This window comes from Scyliorhinus torazame, unplaced genomic scaffold (assembly GCF_047496885.1).
Source record: "Scyliorhinus torazame isolate Kashiwa2021f unplaced genomic scaffold, sScyTor2.1 scaffold_615, whole genome shotgun sequence".
NCBI classification, from domain to species: domain Eukaryota; kingdom Metazoa; phylum Chordata; class Chondrichthyes; order Carcharhiniformes; family Scyliorhinidae; genus Scyliorhinus; species Scyliorhinus torazame.
The window spans coordinates 48,486-72,325 of NW_027308342.1; the positions used below are offsets into that span (position 1 = coordinate 48,486).

At 50.2% G+C, this 23,840-nt stretch overlaps 1 protein-coding gene across 1 annotated transcript in view; it reads right to left on the reverse strand.

Annotated features, from left to right (window-relative positions):
* The window catches only part of LOC140406559 (rho guanine nucleotide exchange factor 5-like), a gene marked incomplete at its 5' end in the record, with an annotated part of 71,353 nt that overhangs the window by 5,785 nt on the left and 41,728 nt on the right, over nucleotides 1-23,840 (reverse strand). The window contains 3 exons of the mRNA XM_072494555.1: nucleotides 11,096-11,200; nucleotides 13,657-13,727; nucleotides 17,391-17,552. Coding sequence (XP_072350656.1) covers nucleotides 11,096-11,200; nucleotides 13,657-13,727; nucleotides 17,391-17,552 — 338 coding nt within the window. The remainder of the gene's footprint in view (nucleotides 1-11,095; nucleotides 11,201-13,656; nucleotides 13,728-17,390; nucleotides 17,553-23,840) is intronic.

The window sequence follows — 23,840 nt, forward strand, 5'->3', positions numbered from 1 at the left end:
TTAAATATGTCCAAGCATTGCCAAGGTTTGACGATAAGGAAGTGGAAGCCTTTTTCATTTCATTTGAGAAGGTAGCTAAACAAATGAAATGGCCACAGGACATGTGGGTGTTACTGATTCAAACAAAGCTGGTAGGTAGAGCTAGTGAAGTGTTTGCATCACTACCGGAGGAGGTATCTGGAACGTATGAGGAGGTGAAGAAATCCATCTTAAATGCATATGAGCTCGTGCCTGAAGCTTACAGACAAAGGTTTAGAAATTTAAGGAAAGAATTTGGTCAAACATACATGGAGTTTGAAAGGCTCAAACAGAGTAATTTTGATAGGTGGATAAGGGCTTTGAAAATAGACCAAACGTATGAAGCTCTCAGAGAAATTATACTTTTGGAGGAGTTTAAAAATTCAATTCCTGATGTAGTGAGAACTCATGTGGAAGAGCAGAGGGTTAAAACTGCGAGATTAGCAGCGGAAATGACAGATGATTATGAATTAGTTCATAAATCAAGATTGGTTTCCAACATCAGTTTCAGCCGGTGAGGGATAGAAACTGGGGACATGAGAAATACTCAAGTGGTAAAGGTAAAGGTGATCTAATGGGAGATAATAAGGAGAGTGTACCTCAGATTAAAAAAGAAATCCAGGAGGCTGGAAAAGAAATGAAAAGTTTCAAATGTTTTCACTGCAATAAACTAGGCCGTGTAAAGTCACAGTGTTGGTGGTTGAAGAAAAGCACTGGGAAGGCTGATGTGATAAAACAGGATAAGACAGTGGGGTTTGTTAGAGTGGTAAAGGAAAGCCCAAGCGAAGGGAAGGAGGTGCAAATGATTGTACAGCCTGTTCAAGAAGTAATTGTTAAGAAGGTGCCTGATGTCTTTAAAGAATTTACTTATGTGGGTAAAGTTTACTCGTGTGTATCAGGAGGAGCAGGTAAAGAAGTCACAATTTTAAGAGACACAGGGGCTAGTCAATCTTTAATGGTAAGAGATGAGGAATTATGTAGTTTGGGAAGAATGTTGCCAGAAAAGGTGGTGATATGTGGAATTCAGGGTAAGAGGAGTAGTGTTCCATTATATAAGGTAAGGTTGGAAAGTCCAGTGAAGAGTGGAGAAGGGGTAGTAGGAGTAATAGATAAACTATCTTGTCCAGGAATACAGTTTATCTTGGGTAATGATGTAGCTGGGTCGCAGGTGGGAGTGATGCCTACTGTGGTTGATAAGCCAGTGGAAAATCAGTCAACTGAAGTGTTAAAGGACGAATATCCTGGGAATTTTCCAGATTGTGTCGTAACAAGGTCGCAAAGTCACAGGTTAAGACAAGAGGAGAAATCAAAGAGTGAAGATGAAGTTGAAGTGTAATTATCAGAAACGATTTTTGATCAGATGGTTGAAAAAGAACAAGAACAGGTGGAGGATGAGGCGGATATTTTTAGCTCAGGAAAATTGGCGAAGTTACAACAGAAAGATGTAGAAGTAAAACGGATACATCAGGAAGCATAAACGGAAGCGGAATCTGAGAGTATACCAGAGTGTTATTACCGTAAAAATGATGTCTTGATGAGAAAATGGAGACCTTTACATATGCAGGCGGATGAAAAGTGGGCAGAAGTTCATCAAGTAGTATTGCCGGTAGGGCATAGAAAGGAGGTGTTGCGAGTTGCACATGAGGTACCAGTGGGAGGTCATTTGGGAATAAGGAAAACTCAAGCTAAAATCCAGAAACATTTTTATTGGCCTGGACTTACATAAAGATGTAGTTAAATTTTGTCAATCATGTCACACATGTCAACTGATAGGGGAACCTCAAGCAGTGATAAAACCAGCACCCTCAATACCCATTCCAGCATTTGAGGAACCTTTTTCAAGGGTCCTAATCGATTGTGTAGGACCGCTTCCTAAAACAAAAAATGGGAATCAATATCTTTTGACTGTAATGGATGGACTACCCACAGAAATTCAATTGGATCAAGGAACAAATTTTACTTCAAAGTTATTCAAAGAACTTATGGATAGCTTAGGAATAAAACAATTTAAATCAACTGCGTGCCATCCAGAATCGCAGGGAGCATTGGAAAGGTGGCATCAGACATTAAAGACAATGTTGAGGGCGTATTGTCAAGATTGTCCAGGAATCCCATTCGTATTGTTTGCAATTAGGGATGCACCTAAGGAGTCTACCAAATTTAGTCCTTTTGAACTAATTTCTGGTCATGAGGTAAGAGGACCACTTAAATTGATTAAGGAAAAACTGGTGGGTGAGAAATCGGAAATTACACTATTGAATTACGTGTCACATTTTAGGAAACGATTAAATAGAGCAGGTGAATTGGCTAGACAACATTTGAAAGTTGCACAAAATGGGATGAAACGGGTAGTGGACACGAAATCCAAAGTTCGTAGTTTTGCCAGTGGGGATAAAGTTTTAGTGTTGTTACCAATGATAGGGGAGCCTTTAAAAGCCCGGTTTTGTGGACCGTTTCAGATTGAAAGGAAATTAAGTGTGGTGAATTATGTGGTAAAAACACCAGATAGAAGGAAGACTCACTGAGTGTGTCATGTGAATATGCTTAAAAGGTACTTTGAAAGGGAAGGAGAGAAAAAGGAGGTTTTAATGATTCTAACTCAAAGTCACAAACAAAATCCAGATGACTGTGAATTTGACATACCTCAAATTACATTGGAAAATGAGGATGTTCTCAAAAATTGGTATGATTTGTTAAGTTGCCTTCCAGAGGAAAAACAAACTGACCTGAAAGATTTATTGAAATGAAATGAAAATCGCTTATTGTCACAAGTAGGTTTCAAATGAAGTTACTGTGAAAAGCCCCTAGTCACCACATTCCGGCGCCTGTTCGGGGAGGCTGGTACGGGGAGGCTGATATCACATGGGCAAGTTTGTAGAGATAAATTGGGAAGTACTAAAATGGCTATACATGATGTAGATGTGGGAAATGCTGTTCCTATCAAACAACATCCATATAGACTTAATCCTTTAAAATTGGCACAGGTTAACAAAGAGATTGACAGTATGCTTAAAAATGGCATAATTGGAGTGGGTTGCAGCCAATGGAGCTCACCCATAGTGATGGTACCTAGACGAGACGGTACCCAATGGTTGTGTGTGGACTATCGAAAGGTGAATGCAGTTACAAGAACGGACTCTTATCCTATCCCATGTTTGAAGGATTGCATGGAGAAAGTGGGACAATCTGCTTTTATTTCCAACTTCCAGACATGGAAAGAACATTGAAAACATCGTATGGAGTTCTTCGATCGACTTCAGGAGGCAGGTTTGGTGATGAACCTAGCCGAAAGTGAATTTGGAGAAGCCCGAATCACTTTCCTTGAGGAGTTTCCGATACCCTCAAGACGAAGGGAAATATTGCGATTTCTTAGCATGAGTGGATTTGATCGAACAGCTGTGCAAAGGTTTTGTGGCGTGATTACTCCACTGATGGAATTGATGAAGAAACGTTAAAAATTTCAATGGACAGCGGACTTTCAACAGGCATTTGACTGCCTGAAAGCTGTGATCACCAATGCTCCTGTATTGGAGAATTACAAGGGACTCTGTGGTCAGATTGAACTAAATTATCTGATTCTGAAGAGAAATGCCGAGGAGTAGAGGGATGGATGGATCGTGCAGAGACTTTCTTGTTCAAATAGACTGTCAATCGAGAAGGATTTCGGTTGGAGGAAGATGAACAAAGAAAAATGGACTATATTATTATACCTGTTTGCGAGTGTTGTTATTTTTTAAAAACAAAAAGGTCTAATTACTGTGTCCATTTCTTAGTGGATGGTGCAAAAGTGAAAAATGAAACCATCTTGAAGTTGATGGGTTATTTTTTTTTCTTGGGGGGAGGTGTCATGTGAGAGTACCTTTTAAGAGATGGATGTTTAAGCGATGTACCTTTAAGAAAACAGTGATGTCAGCGAGTGGGTGGAGCTGGGCTTTAGGTTAGCCATTTTGCAGGTTTTTTTGTTTCAGTTGAAAAAGCAGCTTGGGTGTGTCTGTGTGTTTCCAGATATCTGCAAGTTTGGAGAAAAGGAGCTTGTGAGTGTCTGTGTTTGCAGTGAGCTGGATCTCTGCCATGAAAGACTATCTCTGGATCATTTGGGTGGTTTAAACTCATAATTGTAAAGCCTTTAACCTGATGTGATTCTGTTTAAAGGTGTTAAGTCTCTTGGAAGTTTGAAGGAACATTTTGAGGAATTATTTACTGTTACAATATTTTCTGAGTTATCTTTGAAGTAAGGGGTGTTAAGAGATCCAATGTTTATTTAAGATGTTAAGTTGAGTTCATGGAATAAACATTGTTTTGTGTTTAAAAACCCACGTGCCCATAATTGTAATCCCACACCTAGGGAACAAGCCGTGTGTTAGGAAAAGAACAAATCCATTAAAGGGGGAGGTTAGTTGAACTCCATGATACATTTTGGGGTTCTGAAAACGCCTCTCCCATAACAAATAGAGCAGGTGAATTGGCTAGACAACATTTGAAAGTTGCACAAAATGTGATGAAACGGGTCGCGGACAAGAAATCCAAAGTTTGTAGTTTTGCCAATGTGGATAACGTTTTAGTGTTGTTACCAGTGGTAGGTGAGCCTTTAAAAGCTAGATTTTGTGGACCTTATCAGATTGAAAGGAAATTAAGTGAGGTGAATTATGTGGTAAAAACACCAGATAGAAGGAAGACTCACCGACTGTGTCATGTGAATATGCTTAAAAGGTACTTTGAAAGGGAAGGAGAGAAAAAGGGGGTTTAAATTATTCTAACTCAAAGTGACGAACCAAATCCAGATGACTGTGAATTTGACATACCTCAAATTAAATTGGAAAATGAGGATGTTCTTAAAAAATTGGGATAAATTGTTAACTTGAGTTCATAGAATAAACATTGTTTTGCTTTAAAAATACTTTTCCATTTCTGCTGTACCACACCTGTAGAGTGGGCCGTGTGCTCCCCATACCACAATCTATCAAACGTTGTGGGTTGGGTGAACTCCATGATACACTTTGGGGTTCTCTAAACCCCTGGCCTATAACAAGTGGGAGAGGGAGAGGGAGAGAGTGGGGGAGGGAGAGAGTGGGGGAGGGAGAGGGAGAGAGTGGGGGAAGGAGAGGGAGGGAGTGGAGGAGGAGAGGGAGAGAGTGGGGGAGGGAGAGGGAGGGAGAGGGAGAGAGTGGGGGAGAGAGAGGGAGAGAGTGGGGGAGGGAGAGAGTGGGGGAGGGAGAGAGTGGGGGAAGGAGAGGGAGAGAGTGGGGGAAGGAGAGGGAGAGAGTGGGGGAAGGAGAGGGAGGAAGTGGGGAGGGAGAGAGTGGGGAGGGAGAGGGAGAGAGTGGGGGAGGGAGAGAGTGGGGGAGGGAGAGGGTGTATCATGAATGTCCATTAGTCGTGTCCTATCTAACTGGTCTATTGGTTGAGTGTGTGTGTGATGTCACTGATGCTCCCTCTAGTGTCTAGCTAGCCTACATGCAATTACATTGATGCACATCACCACATCCCCCCTTTTTTATATGTTACATATTTTCTGCACACTTTGAGAAAAGTGAACAAAGAACAGGTAGATAAGGTAAGGTATGTACAATTCATGGGAACAGTGATTAAACAATAAGTCCAAATCATTCGTGTGAGTCCAAAAACCATCAATCATCATGGTCAAATGTCTCTCTTGGTTATGAACGCCATCAATGTCCCTGTGCCACAGGAACCAGGAAGTGGTCAAATCACTTCACTGTCTGATTTGGAGTCCCTTTCGTTTTTCGATGTTTGTGATGGTGCTGTCGGATGGCATCTTGTCGCTGATAAGGTGTTGACGTTGAAGAGGTACCATCAACAGTTTCATGGATGTGCCATATGTTGAAGTTGGATAAGACTGTACATATTGGTTCTGGCCACATGCTGTGCTGGAAGGGTGATCCTGCTGAGAACCGTTGCAGCTTGTCGATTTGGAGACAGAATTGCTGCTCGCATCAATGTCTGGTGATGGTGTGAAACTAGAACCTTGCATCTGATAGGAATATGCTGTCTGGCCAGGCTGGGGTGCAGCAAACCCTGGGCTGTAACTAAGGCATCCAGTCTGTAGTGCAGATTGCGCTGGCGGTAGTCCTCCTTCGGTCTTGACTCCATTAGTGGGCAATCCGTAGTGCTGGCCTGTTTGAGAATATGCTGCATAGACTGCTGGCTGCTGCAGGCTTGAATACTGGGTTTGTCCAGCATGAGCTGTCATTGGCCGCACTGTCGGTGTGGAACAAATGTGTGGACATAGCTGTGGTGAATATTGGTGTATTCCTCTTGGACTGTAGCTGCTGCTTGTTATTACTGACCCAGAGTCGCGTTTGGTTGCTCCCCATCTGGAGTCTGGTCTGTTTTAACTGAGTCATTGTTGGTTTGTTGATGCTCCCCGTCCGGAGTCTTAGCAGGTTCACTGGAGTCAGCTGAGATTTCTTGAAGCTGCACGTCTGGAGTCGGGACATGCAGGAATGCATTGACTTGTGGAGAGGTTCGAGCGAATGAGGGTGGAAGTATCATGGTGTCACCGGAGTCACCAGTGGTCTCATAGTGATCGTCGAGTGCCTCTGTACACACTAGCTGAGGTCTGTCACTTTGAACATCTTGCATGAGAAGTGGGATGCTGTCGTCACTCGTCTCACATACCGTGGGTAGAGCCTCAGTAGCTGCTTGTTGTTCACTTGGGTTGGGTAAATTGTCAGAGTTTTCATCTGGTGGCGCAAACAATGTGGGTGGACTGTCATTGTCTTGCTGTTGTCCTTCATTTGGGATTGGACTGTCATTGTCGCTTTGTTCTTCATTGTAGCATGATAGACCGCCATGGTCGTCCTGCTGTGCAGTGGAGCGTGGTAGACTGTCACAGTCTTCTTGCAGTTTACTGGAGCATGGCAGACTTGCATCGTCTGCCGCTAGTTGGTCAGAGGAGGTTGCTAGACCCTCATGGTCTTGTTCCTGCAAGGACTGCGCGTCGGAGTCTTGCGTTGCTTCTATCGCGGAGGCTGTCCACGAGCTCGCTTGTGACACTGGAGTCACGTCTTGTGTTTGCAAGGACTGCGCTCTGGAGTCTTGTGTTTCTTCTATCGTGGAGTCTGTCCACGAGCTCACTGTGGAAGCTTGAGAGACTGGAGTCACTTCTTGTTCGTGCAAGGACTGCGGTGTGGAATCTTGCGTATCTTCTTTGGTAGAGTCGGGAACCCTGAGCGGTGCGTGGACCACGCTCTGTGTGGCAGCAGGCTGCTCTCTGTGGGCTTGTACCGCTCTCTGTCTCTTGGTTTCAGGCTGCAGCATCATCCTGCACTCACGAGTCGGGATGTCATATCTGCCGGGCTGAAGATCCTCAAATCCGAAGAACAAATCCGCGTCTGCGTCGGATTCAATACGGGGGTCGCCAATGTGCAACACGTCTAGTTGCGGTTCGGATTTGGTACTGGGGTAGCTTCCCAAGGTGAAAGGTTCGTCCGAGTTGTAGTCTTCTAGGACCATATCATCACTGTTTGCTTCGGAGCTGGCATTGGTCCAGAGGTCCAGAGAAAATATAAAGGTCGGTATCGAGGTATTCAAGGTCGGAATCATCGGTTTGGGCGTCGGTATCTGCTTGTTGCAGGGTTCTTCGGAGGTTAATTTCATTTCCTGGTTCAATTAGAGGCATTGTGCTGTCATTCCAGGTGAAGGAAGGTTGTTTTACAGCTTGAAAAGATTTTTTTCTTTGATTTGGGACGTTTCCCCTTTAAATGGGCGTGGTCCGGGGCCTCTGACGTCATGACGCATGTGACGTAGCGCGTGCGCAGATCGCTGTTCCTTCACGGACGGCCATTTTCGTGATTGCGCATGCGCGGCATCTCACGCATGCGCAAACGGACCTTCCTGTTCTGCGCGCTTCTCGCGCAACTGCGCAAGTGCAGTCCCTTTAGAAAGATGGCCGCCGACCAAAATCGTTCTCTGCTCTGGGATCTGGGCCTCGAGGTGAGTGCTGGCGCTTCTCTTACCTTTTCTTGCTGGTTGGAGTGTGTTTTCCTCACAGTATTTGCCGAATTTGTCCAGGACTGCCTGGAAGTCGCTCCTGTTTTGCCCTTTGGAGAACTTGAATTTTTAAAAGATTTCTTCTGCTCTGGCACCGGCGATGGTGAGGAGAAGCTCTGATTTTTCAGCATCGGCCAGGTCTTCTAGTTCGGCTGCTACCAGGAAGATTTCAAACTTTTGCCAGAATGCCCGCCAGTTTTCGCGGAGATCGCCATGGCACTGGAGCTGCTGCGGAACCCGGATCTCGAACATCTTGCCTGGGTATCGTTGCTGATTGTCACTGTACGCTGAGGTATTGCTATGTGGATTGAAACAGTTCAGTCCTGGTACCATGATTTGTTATGTTGTAGGTGTAACACAAGCGGCTTCCTTGTGGTGCACTTGACAACGGAAGGTTCAGACGTGGAGATAACTTCAACACGTTTATTAAACTATTTACACTTCTATTACTCGGGTTCGACACTACTGCTAATCCTACTATAGTTATCCAGACTGACTAACCAGTTGCTGCAATCCATGTGGTGGGTGTAATATTGAATCAACCCTGTGTCTGTACTCACTGACTGTCTCCACTGGAAAGAGGCAGATCATGTGTGCGGTGTCCTTTATATATGGGTTGGTGTAATGCCCTTCTGTGGTCGTGTCACTTCTGTGTGTATCGTGAATGTCCATTGGTCGTGTCCTACCTAACTGATCTATTGGTTGAGTGTGTGTGTGTGATGTTTCTGGTGCTCCCTCTGGTGTCTAGCTAGCCTACATGTATTTACATTGATGCACATCACCACAGAGTGTAGGGAGGGAGAGTCCGAAAGTGTAAGATGGAGGGAGAGGCCGAGTGAGAGAGTGTAAGAGATAGAGAGAGAGAGTGTGAGATGGAAAGGGAGAGTCTGTGAGAGGGAGAGAGAGACAGACGGACAGACAGAGTGTGTGTGGGAGAGAATGTGAGATGGAGAGTGATGGGAAGTGACTGTGAGAGGGAGAGGGAGTGAGAGGGAGGGAGAGGGAGAGGGAGAGGATTTGGGGGAGGGGGAGGGAGAGAGTGTGAGAGGGAGAGGGGGGGAGAAAGAGAGGGAGAGGGCGGGAGAGAGCAGGAGAGGGAGAGAGCGAGAGCGGGAGAGGGAGTTGGCGGGAGAGGGAGAAGGAGAGGGTGGGAGAGGGTGAGGGCAGGAGAGGGAGAGGGCGGGAGAGGGAGAGGGCGGGAGAGGGAGAAGGAGAGGGTGGGAGAGGGTGAGGGCAGGAGAGGGAGGGCGGGAGAGGGAAAGGGCGGCTGAGGGCGGGAAAGGGAGAGAGCGGAAGAGGGAGAGAAAGGAGAGGGCGAGAGAGGGCGAGGGCGGGAGAGGGAGAAGGAGAGGGCGGGAGAGGGTGAGGGCGGGAGAGGGTGAGGGTGGGAGAGGGAGAGGGAGGGCGGGAGAGGGAGAGGGCGGGAGAGGGAGAGGGCGGGAGAGGGAGAGGGCGGGAGAGGGAGAAGGAGAGGGTGGGAGAGGGTGAGGGCAGGAGAGGGAGGGCGGGAGAGGGAAAGGGCGGCTGAGGGCGGGAAAGGGAGAGAGCGGAAGAGGGAGAGATAGGAGAGGGAGAGAGTGGGAGAGGGAGAGAGTGGGAGAGGGAGAGAGTGGGAGAGGGAGAGAGCAGGAGAGGGAGAGGACGGGAGAGGGAAGGAGTGGGCAGGAGAGTGAGAGGGCGGGAGAGGGAGAGAGAGGGTGGGTGTGGGGGAGAGAGAGAGGGTGGGTGTGGGAGAGGGAGAGGGAGGGGGCGGGAGAGGGAGGGGGCGGGAAAGGGAGAGAGCGGGAGAGGGAGAGAGCGGGAGAGGGAGAGAACGGGAGAGGGAGAGGGCGGGAGAGGGAGAGGGAGAGAGAGGGAGAGGGCGGGAAAAGAGAGGGAGAGGGAGAGAGCGGGAGAGGGACAGGGCGGGAGAAGGAGGGGGCGGGAGAGGGAGGGGGCGGGAGAGGGAGAGGGAGGGCGGGAAAGGGAGGGCGGGAGAGGGAGAGAGCGGGAGAGGGAGGGGCGGGAGAGGGGGAGGGCGGGAGAGGGTGGGAGAGGGAGAGGGCGGGAGAGGGAAAGAGCGGGAGAGGGACAGGGCGGGAGAAGGAGGGGGCGGGAGAGGGAGGGGGCGGGAGAGGGAGAGGGAGGGCGGGAAAGGGAGGGCGGGAGAGGGAGAGAGCGGGAGAGGGAGGGGCGGGAGAGGGGGAGGGCGGGAGAGGGTGGGAGAGGGAGAGGGCGGGAGAGGGATGGAGAGGGCGCAGAGGGAGAGAGCGGAAGAGGGAGAGAGAGGGTGGGTGTTGGGGTGAGAGAGAGGGTGTGTGTGGGAGAGGGAGAGGGCGGGAGAGGGAGAGGGAGGGGGCAGTAGAGGGAGGGAGAGGGCGGAAAAGGGAGAGGGCGGGAGAGGGAGAGAGTGGGAGAGGGCGGGAATGGGAGAGGGAGGGAGTGGACGGGAGAGGGAGAGAGCGGAAGAGGGAGAGAGAAGGTGGGTGTTGGGGAGAGAGAGAGGGTGGGTGTGGGAGAGGGAGAGGGCGGGAGAGGGAGGGGGCGGGAGAGGGAGGGGGGGCAGAGGGAGGGAGCGGGAGAGAGAGGTGGCGGGACAGGGAGGGGGCAGGAGAGGGAGGGAGCGGGAGTGGGAGGGGGCGAGAGAGGGAGAGGGCGGGAGAGGGAGGGGGCGGGAGAGGGCGAGAGCGGGAGAGGGCGGGAGAGGGAGAGGACGGGAGAGGGAGAGGGAGGGAGAGGACGGGAGAGGGAGAGAGAGAGAGAGGGTAGGTGTGGGAGAGGGAGGGGGCGGGAGTGGGATGGGGAGAGATAGGGTGGGTGTGGGAGAGGGAGTGGGAGAAAGAGTGAGAGTCAGATGGAGAGAGTGTGGAGCCGAGATGGAGATGGGGAGAGAGATAGACAGAAGGGCTGTGTTCAAAACTGGGGGACGAAGAGAGCTGAGGAAAGAGAGAGTGTGCTGGAGAGAGAGATGGAGTGAGACAGGGAGAGACGGGAAGAGTGGGAGACAGATCGTGACAGAAGATGTGGGACAGAGAGGGACGTGTTCGATCAATAATTGGACTGTAACAATAGACAGGATTCTTACCATCCCAGCCTCCCTGAATCACAATGAGAATATCGGCCTTTTCCAGTGATAGTTCATCGTGTTCAGCAGCTTTATACGGTTTCAAACATTGAACTTGCTTCGAATCTGTCAGCAGAGGATGATCAGAGTCAGAAAAACACAACATAATCATTCCGGGATTACCTGCAAAACTCTGTATCTAACCCCGTGCTGTACCTGTCCTGGGAGTGTTTGATGGGGACAGTGTAGAGGGAGCTTTACTCTGTATCTAACCCCGTGCTGTACCTGTCCTGGGAGTGTTTGATGGGGACAGTGTAGAGGGAGCTTTACTCTGTATCTAACCCCATGCTGTACCTGTCCTGGGAGTGTTTGATGGGGACAGTGTAGAGGGAGCTTTACTCCGTATCTAACCCCATGCTGTACCTGTCCTGGGAGGGTTTGATGGGGACAGTGTAGAGGGAGCTTTACTCTGCATTTAACCCCGTGCTGTACCTGTCCTGGGAGTGTTTGATGGGGACAGTGTAGAGGGAGCTTTACTCTGTATCTAACCCCATGCTGTACCTGTCCTGGGAGTGTTTGATGGGGACAGTGTAGAGGGAGCTTTACTCCGTATCTAACCCCATGCTGTACCTGTCCTGGGAGTGTTTGATGGGGACAGTGTAGAGGGAGCTTTACTTTGTATCTAACCCCGTGCTGTACCTGTCCTGGGAGTGTTTGATGGGGGCAGTGTAGAGGGAGCTTTACTCTGTATCTAACTCCGTGTTGTACCTGTCCTGGGAGGGTTTGATGGGGACAGTGTAGAGGGAGCTTTACTCTGTATCTAACCCCATGCTGTACCTGTCCTGGGAGTGTTTGATGGGGACAGTGTAGAGGGAGCTTTACTCTGTATCTAACCCCGTGCTGTACCTGTCCTGGGAGTGTTTGATGGGGCTGTGTAGAGGGAGCTTTACTCTGTATCTAACCCCGTGCTGTACCTGTCCTGGGAGTGTTTGATGGGGACAGTATAGAGGGAGCTTTACTCCGTATCTAACCCCGTGCTGTACCTGTCCTGGGAGTGTTTGATGGGGACTGTGTAGAGGGAGCTTTACTCTGTATCTAACCCCGTGCTGTACCTGCCCTGGGAGTGTTTGATGGGGACAGTGTAGAGGGAGCTTTACTCCGTATCTAACCCCGTGCTGTACCTGTCCTGGGAGTGTTTGATGGGGACAGTGTAGAGGGAGCTTTACTCTGTATCTAACCCCGTGCTGTAACTGTCCTGGGAGTGTTTGATGGGGACAGTGTAGAGGGAGCTTTACTCTGTTTCTAACCCCGCGCTGTACCTGTCCTGGGAGTGTTTGATGGGGACAGTGTAGAGGGAGCTTTACTCCGTATCTAACCCCGTGCTGTACCTGTCCTGGGAGTGTTTGATGGGGACAGTGTAGAGGGAGCTTTACTCTGTATCTAACCCCGTGCTGTACCAGTCCTGGGAGTGTTTGATGGGGACAGTGTAGAGGGAGCTTTACTCCGTATCTAACCCCGTGCTGTACCTGTCCTGGGAGTGTTTGATGGGGACAGTGTAGAGGGAGCTTTACTCTGTATCTAACCCCATGCTGTACCTGTCCTGGGAGTGTTTGATGGGGAAAGTGTAGAGGGATCTTTACTCCGTATCTAACCCCATGCTGTGCCTGTCCTGGGAGTGTTTGATGGGGACAGTGTAGAGGGAGCTTTACTCTGTATCTAACCCCGTGCTGTACCTGTCCTGGGAGTGTTTGATGGGGACAGTGTAGAGGGAGCTTTACTCTGTATCTAACCCCGTGCTGTACCTGTCCTGGGAGTGTTTGATGGGAACAGTGTAGAGGGAGCTTTACTCTGTATCTAACCCCATGCCGTACCTGTCCTGGGAGTGTTTGATGGGGGCAGGGGAGAGGGAGCTTTACTCAGTATCTAACCCCATGCCGTACCTGTCCAGGGAGTGTTTGATGGGGACAGGGGAGAGGGAGCTTTACTCAGTATCTAACCCATGCCGTACCTGTCCTGGGAGTGTTTGATGGGGACACTGTGGTGGGAGCTTTACTCTGTATCCATTCCTGTGTTGTACCTGTCCTGGGAGTGTTTGATGGGGACACGTAGAGGGAGCTTTACTCTGTCTCTAACCCTGTGCTGTCCCTGTCCTGGGAGTGTTTGATGGGGACAGTGTAGAGGGAGATTTACTCTGTATCTAACCCCGTGCTGTACCTGTCCTGGGAGTGTTTGATGGGGACAGTGTAGAGGGAGCTTTACTCTGTATCTAACCCGTGCTGTACCTGTCCTGGGAGTGTTTGATGGGGACAGTGTAGAGGGAGCTTTACTCTGTATCTAACTCCACGCTGTACCTGTCCTGGGAGTGTTTGATGGGAACAGTGTAGAGGGAGCTTTACTCTGTATCTAACCCCGTGCCGTACCTGTCCTGGGAGTGTTTGATGGGTCAGTGTAGAGGGAGCATTACTCTGTATCTAACCCCGTGCTGTACCTGTCCAGGGAGTGTTTGATGGGGACAGGGGAGGGGGAGCTCTCTAAATCTGTATCTCACAGAAGGACATTTGGTGAATAGCTGCTATTTGTACCATAATGTTGTATAAGGTCGATTTCTTGCTTTATCGGTGTGAGTGCCGAAATCCACCGCAGTTTCTCGGTCCTGTCAAAAATCAAAAAAGAATAAACTGGATGAGATGTCAGAACCTCTCAAACATATAGTGAGCAGCCCAACCTCAAGGATCAAGTTGTTGACAGCACACTCAACTGGGAGAGGCAGCACATTGCAAAACAATGGCAACTATAATTATTTAGACCAGGCAGACATCTCAGCCCGGGAGCGATCAGGAGCAGAAACCAGGCAGATTGACTCCCTCCCTAACCCAGGGGTCACTGGACAGGGATCAAGAGCAGTGGTTGAGTCTGGTTTAAATTCTGGTTGTATTAATATCGGGGCTAGTTGAATGCATATAACTAATAAGCAAAATATTAAAATGGTCTCGATTGTGGGAGCCCAGTCATTTTCTCATATAATGAATTAACCATTATATTCCATTGTAGACTGAGAATAGCGTGTTCTTTGTGTAATCAACTAATCAATTCTAGTTAGGTCTCCACCAAGCTATAAAACATGGCAAAGTATGAGAAAACGTATCCAGTATCTTTCCTCAAACTGTGCACGCAGGCGCTAAGCTAGTTTTGATAGGCACCGATCAATCTCAACTAATGTCCAATGTTTGATTAACAAGTAATTTTCTAAGTCACAGCCATTCATTGGAATGAAGCGGGACGTCCCAGCTGAGAATTAGAAGCCAGTGAACATTAATGAGAGGTAAAACCAGAGATAAGAATTCCCTTCAAAATAGAAGCTCGTGGTCGAGGTTCTTTGTTCCTGAATTCTTGAATCATCTATCTGTTTGTTTGTGTTTAGTAATTTCTTTTGTGTTTACGCTCTTGCCAGTGCTTCACTTTATTCTGTATTTGATATTTTGTTGTTTTTATTCAGTTCTGTAGTTCTTATTCAAGTGTATAGCAGTGAGTAGGTAACAAAGTTGTATTTTTGACCCCCCCCCCCCCCGACCCAGGGTCACCGGACAGGGATCAGGGACAGGAACACGGACTGATTCACCCCCTCCCTAACCCAGGGTCACTGGACAGGAATCAGGAGCAGGAACCCGGACTGATTCATCCACTCCCAAACCCAGGGTCACAGGACAGGAATCCGGAGCAGGAACCCGGACTGATTCACTCCAACTCCCGAAACCAGGTGTCACTGGACAGGGATCAGGAGCAGGAACCCGGACTGATTCACCCCCTCCCTAACCCAGGGTCACTGGACAGGAATCAGGAGCAGGAACCCGGACTGATTCACTCCAACTCCCGAAACCAGGTGTCACTGGACAGGGATCAGTAGCAGGAACCCGGACTGATTCACCCCCTCCCTAACCAAGGGTCACTGGACAGGGATCAGGAGCAGAAACTCGGGCTGATACACCCCCTCCCTAACCCAGGGTCACTGGACAGGGATCAGGAACAGGAACCCGGGCTGATTCACTCCCTCCCTAACCCAGGGTCACTGGACAGGGATCAGGAGCAGGAACCCGGGATGATTCACCCCCTCCCTAACCCAGGGGTCACTGGACAGGGATCAGGAGCAGGAACCCGGACTGATTCACCCCGTCCCTAACCCAGGGTCACTGGACAGGGATCAGGAGCAGGAACCCGGGCTGATTCACCCCCTCCCTAACCCAGGGATCACTGGACAGGGACCAGGAGCAGGAACCCGGGATGATTCGCCCCCTCCCTAAACCAGGGTCACTGGACAGGGATCAGGAGCAGGAACCCGGGATGATTCACCCCCTCCCTAACGCAGGGTCACTGGACAAGGATCAGGAGCAGGAACCCGGACTGATTCACCCCCTTCCTAACCCAGGGTCACTGGACAGGGATCAGGAACAGGAACCCGGACTGATTCACTCCCTCCCTAACCCAGGGTCACTGGACAGGGATCAGGAGCAGGAACCCGGGATGATTCACTCCCTCCCTAACCCAGGGTCACCGGACAGGGATCAGGAGCAGGAACCTGGGCTGATTCACCCCCTCCCTAACCCAGGGGTCACTGGACAGGGATCAGGAGCAGGAACCCGGGCTGATTCACCCCCCTCCCTAACCCAGGGTCACTGGACAGGGATCAGGAGCAGGAACCCGGGCTGATTCACCCCCTCCCTAACACAGGGGTCACTGGACAGGGATCAGGAGCAGGAACCCGGACTGATTCACCCCGTCCCTAACCCAGGGTCACTGGACAGGGATCAGGAGCAGGAATCCGGACTGATTCACCCCCTCCCTAACCCAGGGATCACTGGACAGGGACCAGGAGCAGGAACCCGGGATGATTCGCCCCCTCCCTAAACCAGGGTCACTGGACAAGGATCAGGAGCAGGAACCCGGGATGAATCACCCCCTCCCTAACGCAGGGTCACTGGACAAGGATCAGGAGCAGGAACCCGGACTGATTCACCCCCTTCCTAACCCAGGGTCACTGGACAGGGATCAGGAGCAGGAACCCGGACTGATTCACCCCTCCCTAACCCAAGGTTACTGGACAGGGATCAGGAGCAGGAACCCGGACTGATTCACCCCCTCCCTAACCCAGGGATCACTGGACAGGGATCAGGAGCAGGAACCCGGACTGATTCACCCCCTCCCTAACCCAGGGTCACTGGACAGGGATCAGGAGCAGGAACACGGGCTGATTCACCCCCTCCCTAACTCGGGGGTCACTGGACAGGGATCAGGAGCAGGAACCGGGGCTGATTCACCCCCTCCCTAACCCAGGGTCACTGGTCAGGGATCAGGAGCAGGAACCCGGGATGATTCACCCCCTCCCTAACCCAGGGTCACTGGACAGGGATCAGGAACAGGAACCCAGGATGATTCACCCCCTCCCTAACCCAGGGTCACTGGACAGGGATCAGGAGCAGGAACCCGGACTGATTCACCCCCTCCCTAACCCAGGGTCACTGGACAGGGATCAGGAGCAGGAACCCGGACTGATTCACCCCCTCCCTAACCCAGGGTCACTGGACAGGGATCAGGAGCAGGAACCCGGGCTGATTCACCCCCTCCCACACCCAGGGTCACTGGACAGGGATCAGGAGCAGGAACCCGGACTGATTCACTCCCTCCCTAACCCAGGGTCACTGGACAGGGATCAGGAGCAGGAACCCGGGCTGATTCACCCCCTCCCTAACCCAGGGTCACTGGACAGGGATCAGGAGCAGGAACCCGGGATGATTCACCCCCTCCCACACCCAGGGTCACTGGACAGGGATCAGGAGCAGGAACCCGGGCTGATTCACCCCCTCCCACACCCAGGGTCACTGGACAGGGATCAGGAGCAGGAACCCGGACTGATTCACTCCCTCCCTAACCCAGGGTCACTGGACAGGGATCAGGAGCAGGAACCCGGGCTGATTCACCCCCTCCCTAACCCAGGGTCACTGGACAGGGATCAGGAGCAGGAACCCGGGATGATTCACCCCCTCCCACACCCAGGGTCACTGGACAGGGATCAGGAGCAGGAACCGGGGCTGATTCACCCCCTCCCTAACCCAGGGTCACTGGACAGGGATCAGGAGCAGGAACCCGGGATGATTCACCCCCTCCCTAACCCAGGGTCACTGGACAGGGATCAGGAGCAGGAACCCGGGATGATTCACACGCCAATTCACACATTCCATGAAGAGCATGGAAAGTGATTGATGACCCGCCCGCCCCCACACAGTGTACCCTGTCCTGATGTGGAACACATTTTCAGACTTACTGGGTGTTAGCTCTCAGGAGGAACTCTCTCAGATTCCCACGGTGATTTTGAATCAGCGTAAGCTGAAACACGAACCTCGCCGACCTGTGACCTCGGACCCTCCGATTCTCCACAATGACGTTTCGCGAATGTGTGTGGTCAAAGACCGAGAATCTGCCATTCCTGGAGAGGGTGACAGATAGACACCACCTTGACCCATCAAACACTCCCAGGACAGGTACAGCTCGGGGTTAGATACAGAGTAAAGCTCCCTCTACACTGACCCATCAAACAGTCCCAGGACAGGTACAGCTCGGGGTTAGATACAGAGTAAAGCTCTCTCTACACTGTCCCCATCAAACACTCCCAGGACAGGTACAGCACGGGGTTAGATACAGAGTAAAGCTCCCTCTACACTGACCCAGCAAACACTCCCAGGACAGGTACAGCACGGGGTTAGATACAGAGTAAAGCTCCCTCTACACTGACCCATCAAACACTCCCAGGACAGGTACAGCTCGGGGTTAGATACAGAGTAAAGCTCCCTCTAGACTGACCCATCAAACACTCCCAGGACAGGTACAGCTCGGGGTTAGATATAGAGTAAAGCTCCCTCTACACTGTCCCCATCAAACACTCCCAGGACAGGTACAGCATGGGTTAGATACAGAGTAAAGCTCCCTCTACACTGTCCCCATCAAACACTCCCAGGACAGATACAGCACAGGGTTAGATACAGAGTAAAGCTCCCTCGATACTGTCCCCATCAAACACTCCCAGGACAGGTACAGCACGGGGTTAGATACAGAGGAAAGCTCCCTCTACACTGTCCCCATCAAACACAGCCAGAACAGGTACAGCACGGGGTTAGATACAGAGTAAAGCTCCCTCTACACTGTCCCCATCAAACACTCCCAGGACAGGTACAGCTCGGGGTTAGATACAGAGTAAAGCTCCCTCTACACTGACCCATCAAACACTACCAGGACAGATACAGCACGGGGTTAGATACAGAGTAAAGCTCCCTCTACACTGCCCCCATCAAACACTCCCAGGACAGGTACAGCTCGGGGTTAGATACAGAGTAAAGCTCCCTCTACACTGACCCATCAAACACTCCCAGGACAGGTACAGCACGGGGTTAGATACAGAGTAAAGCTCCCTCTACACTGCCCCATCAAACACTCTCAGGACAGGTACAGCACGGAGTTAGATACAGAGTAAAGCTCCCTCTACACTGCCCCATCAAACACTCCCAGGACAGATACAGCACGGGGTTAGATACAGAGTAAAGCTCACACTACACTGTCCCCATCAAACACTCCCAGGACAGGTACAGCTCGGGGTTAGATATAGAGTAAAGCTCCCTCTACACTGACCCATCAAACACTCCCAGGACAGGTACAGCACGGGGTTAGATACAGAGTAAAGCTCCCTCTACACTGCCCCATCAAACACTCCCAGGACAGATACAGCACGGGGTTAGATACAGAGTAAAGCTCCCTCTACACTGTCCCCATCAAACACTCCCAGGACAGGGACAGCACGGGGTTAGATACAGAGTAAAGCTTACTCCCAGGACAGGTACAGCACGGGGTTAGATACAGAGTAAAGCTCCCTCTACACTGCCCCATCAAACACTCCCAGGACAGATACAGCACGGGGTTAGATACAGAGTAAAGCTCCCTCTCCACTGTCCCCATCAAACACTCCCAGGACAGGGACAGCACGGGGTTAGATACAGAGTAAAGCTCCCTCTACACTGCCCCATCAAATACTCCCAGGACAGATACAGCACGGGGTTAGATACAGAGTAAAGCTCCCTCTACACTGTCCCCATCAAACACTCCCAGGGCAGGTACAGCACAGGGTTAGATACAGAGTAAAGCTCCCTCTACACTGACCCATCAAACACTCCCAGGACAGGTACAGCACGGGGTTAGATACAGAGTAAAGCTCCCTCTAAACTGCCCCATCAAACACTCCCAGGACAGATACAGCACGGGGTTAGATACAGAGTAAAGCTCCCTCTACACTGTCCCCATCAAACACTCCCAGGACAGGGACAGCACGGGGTTAGATACAGAGAAAAGCTCCCTCTACACTGTTGCCATCAAACACTCCCAGGACAGGTACAGCACGGGGTTAGATACAGAGTAAAGCTCCCTCTACACTGCCCCATCAAACACTCTCAGGACAGATACAGCACGGGGTTAGATACAGAGTAAAGCTCCCTCTACACTGTTCCCATCAAACACTCCCAGGACAGGGACAGCACGGGGTTAGATACAGAGTAAAGCTCCCTCTACACTGCCCCATCAAATACTCCCAGGACAGATACAACACGGGGTTAGATACAGAGTAAAGCTCCCTCTACACTGTCCCCATCAAACACTCCCAGGGCAGGTACAGCACGGGGTTAGATACAGAGTAAAGCTCCCTCTACACTGTCCCCATCAAACACTCCCAGGACAGGTACAGCATGGGGTTAGATACAGAGTAAAGCTCCCTCTACACTGTCCCATTCAAACACTCCCAGGAAGGTACAGCGTGGGATTAGATACAGAGTAAAGCTCCCTCTACACTGTCCCCATCAAACACTCCCAGGACAGGTACAGCACGGGGTTAGATACAGAGTAAAGCTCCCTCTACACTGCCCCATCAAACACTCCCAGGATAGATACAGCACGGGGTTAGATACAGAGTAAAGCTCCCTCTACACTGTCCCCACCAAACACTCCCAGGACAGGGACAGCACGGGGTTAGATACAGAGTAAAGCTCCCTCGACACTGTCCCCATCAAACTCTCCCAGGATAGGTACAGCATGGGGTTAGATACAGAGTAAAGCTCCCTCTACACTGTCTCCATCAAACACTCGCAGGACAGGTACAGCACAGGGGTAGATACAGAGTAAAGCTCCCTCTACACTGTCCCCATCAAACTCTCCCAGGACAGGTACAACATGGGGTTAGATACAGAGTAAAGCTCACTGTACACATGTCCCCATCAAACATTTCCAGGACAGGCACAGCACGGGGTAAGTGACAGAGTGAAGCTCCCTCCACAATGCCCCCATTAAACACTCCCAGGACAGGTACAGCATGGGATTACATACAGAGTAAAGGCCCCATCAAACACTAAAGGTACACCGGCCGAGGTTGAAAGGAATTCAGGACCGGCATGTTCCTGTGAGGAAGAAGGATAAATACGGCAATTATCGGGAACCTTGGATAACGAGAGATATTGTAGGCCTTGTCAAAAAGAAAAAGGAGGCATTTGTCAGGGCTAAAAGACTGGGAACAGACAAAGCCTGTGTGGAATATAAGGAAAGTAGGAAGGAACTTAAGCAAGGAGTCAGGAGGGCTAGAAGGGGTCACAAAAAGTCATTGGCAAATAGGGTTCAGGAAAATCCCAAGGCTTTTTACACGTACATAAAAAGCAAGAGGGTAGCCAGGGAAAGGGTTGGCCCACTGAAGGATAGGCAAGGGAATCTATGTGTGGAGCCAGAGGAAATGGGCGAGGTACTAAATGAATACTTTGCATCAGTATTCACCAAAGAGAAGAAATTGGTAGATGTTGAGTCTGGAGAAGGGTGTGTAGATAGCCTGGGTCACATTGAGATCCAAAAAGACGAGGTGTTGGGTGTCTTAAAAAATATTAAGGTAGATAAGTCCCCAGGGCCTGATGGGATCTACCCCAGAATACTGAAGGAGGCTGGAGAGGAAATTGCTGAGGCCTTGACAGAAATCTTTGGATCCTCACTGTCTTCAGGTGATGTCCCAGAGGACTGGAGAATAGCCAATGTTGTTCCTCTGCTTAAGAAGGGTAGCAAGGATAATCCCGGGAACTACAGGCCGGTGAGCCTTACTTCAGTGGTAGGGAAATTACTGGAGAGAATTCTTCGAGACAGGATCTACTCCCATTTGGAAGCAAATGGACGTATTCGTGAGAGGCAGCATGGTTTTGTGAAGGGGAGGTCGTGTCTCACTTGATAGAGTTTTTCGAGGAGGTCACTAAGATGATTGATGCAGGTAGGGCAGTGGATGTTGTCTATATGGACTTCAGTAACGCCTTTGACAAGGTCCCTCATGGTAGACTAGTACAAAAGGTGAAGTCACACGGGATCAAGGGTGAGCTGGCAAGGTGGATACAGAACTGGCTAGGTCATAGAAGGCAGAGAGTAGCAATGGAAGGATGCTTTTCTAATTGGAGGGCTGTGACCAGTGGTGTTCCACAGGGATCAGTGCTGGGACCTTTGCTGTTTGTAGTATATATAAATGATTTGGAGGAAAATGTAACTGGTCTGATTAGTAAGTTTGCAGATGACACAAAGGTTGGTGGAATTGCGGATAGCGATGAGGACTGTCAGAGGATACAGCAGGATTTAGATTGTTTGGAGACTTGGGCGGAGAGATGGCAGATGGAGTTTAATCCGGACAAATGTGAGGTAATGCATTTTGGAAGGTCTAATGCAGGTAGGGAATATACAGTGAATGGTAGAACCCTCAAGAGTATTGAAAGTCAAAGAGATCTAGGAGTACAGGTCCACAGGTCACTGAAAGGGGCAACACAGGTGGAGAAGGTAGTCAAGAAGGCATACGGCATGCTTGCCTTCATTGGCCGGGGCATTGAGTATAAGAATTGGCAAGTCATGTTGCAGCTGTATAGAACCTTAGTTAGGCCACACTTGGAGTATAGTGTTCAATTCTGGTCGCCACACTACCAGAAGGATGTGGAGGCTTTAGAGAGGGTGCAGAAGAGATTTACCAGAATGTTGCCTGGTATGGAGGGCATTAGCTATGAGGAGCGGTTGAATAAACTCGGTTTGTTCTCACCGTAACGAAGGAGGTTGAGGGGCGACCTGATAGAGGTCTACAAAATTATGAGGGGCATAGACAGAGTGGAGAGTCAGAGGCTTTTCCCCAGGGTAGAGGGGTCAATTACTAGGGGGCATAGGTTTAAGGTGAGAGGGGCAAGGTTTAGAGTAGATGTACGAGGCAAGTTTTTTACGCAGAGGGTAGTGGGTGCCTGGAACTCGCTACCGGAGGAGGTGGTGGAAGCAGGGACGATAATGACATTTAAGGGGCATCTTGACAAATACATGAATAGGATGGGAATAGAGGGATACGGACCCAGGAAGTGTAGAAGATTGTAGTTTAGTCGGGCAGCATGGTCGGCACGGGCTTGGAGGGCCGAAGGGCCTGTTCCTGTGCTGTACATTTCTTTGTTCTTTGTTCTTTGAAACAGAGGTGGTTGTGGCATTGGACGCCGAGAAGGGGTTGACCGGGTAGAATGGGGGTACTGTGGCAATACCAGGTATTGCAGTACCTGAGAGGTGAATGACCATTGGCTAGACCGCGGGGTCTACCATTGGGTAATGTACATAGCCCCGCCTGAGAGGCGGGGTATAAGAACCGGTGCTGTCCCAGCAGCCTTCACTTCTGTAACATCGCTGCTGGGTACAGTTCTAGCTGATTAAAGCTGAATCGAGGGGTTCTACAATTCATGGGCACTATTCATTATGCACTTTCAAGAACTGGATAACATCGAACATTAGTTGGGGGAGGATGGGTGGGAGGGTTGGGGGGAGGGGGGCTGTGCGTATTAAGGGTGACTATGGGTAATCCATGATTCCTTTTTGTCAATTGTTTATGTAAACATGCGGGCTGATGTTTGGGGTTGGTGGGAGGATGGGATCGTTGTTATTGTTATGGGGATTGACATATTTGTTGCTGATTATTGTTGATTGTTGGTGGGTGTAAATTTGGGAGAAAATGTGAAAAAGGAGAATAAAAATATATTTTTTTAAAACATAAAGGTACAGCATGGGGTTAGATACAGAGTAAAGCTCCCTCTACACTGTCCCCATCAAACACTCCCAGGGCAGGGACAGCACGAGGTTAGATACAGAGTAAAGCTCCCTCTACACTGTCCCCATCAAACACTCCCAGGACAGGTACAGCACGGGGTTAGATACAGAGTAAAGCTCCCTCTACACTGTCCCCATCAAACACTCCCAGGACAGGTACAGCACGGGGTTAGATACAGAGTAAAGCTCCCTCTACACTGTCCCCATCAAACACTTCAAGGACAGGTACAACACGGGGTTAGATACAGAGTAAAGCTCCCTCTACACTGTCCCCATCAAACACTCCCAGGACAGGTACAGCACGGGGTTAGATACAGAGTAAAGCTCCCTCTACACTGTCCCCATCAAACACTCCCAGGACAGGTACAGCACGGGGTTAGATACAGAGTAAAGCTCCCTCTACACTGTCCCCATCAAACACTCATAGGACAGGAACAGCACGGGGTTAGATACAGAGTAAAGCTTCCTCTACACTGTCCCCATCAAACACTCCCAGGACAGGTACAGCACGGGGTTAGATACAGAGTAAAGCTCCCTCTACACTGTCCCCATCAAACACTCCCCAGGACAGGTACAGCACAGGGTTAGATACAGAGTAAAG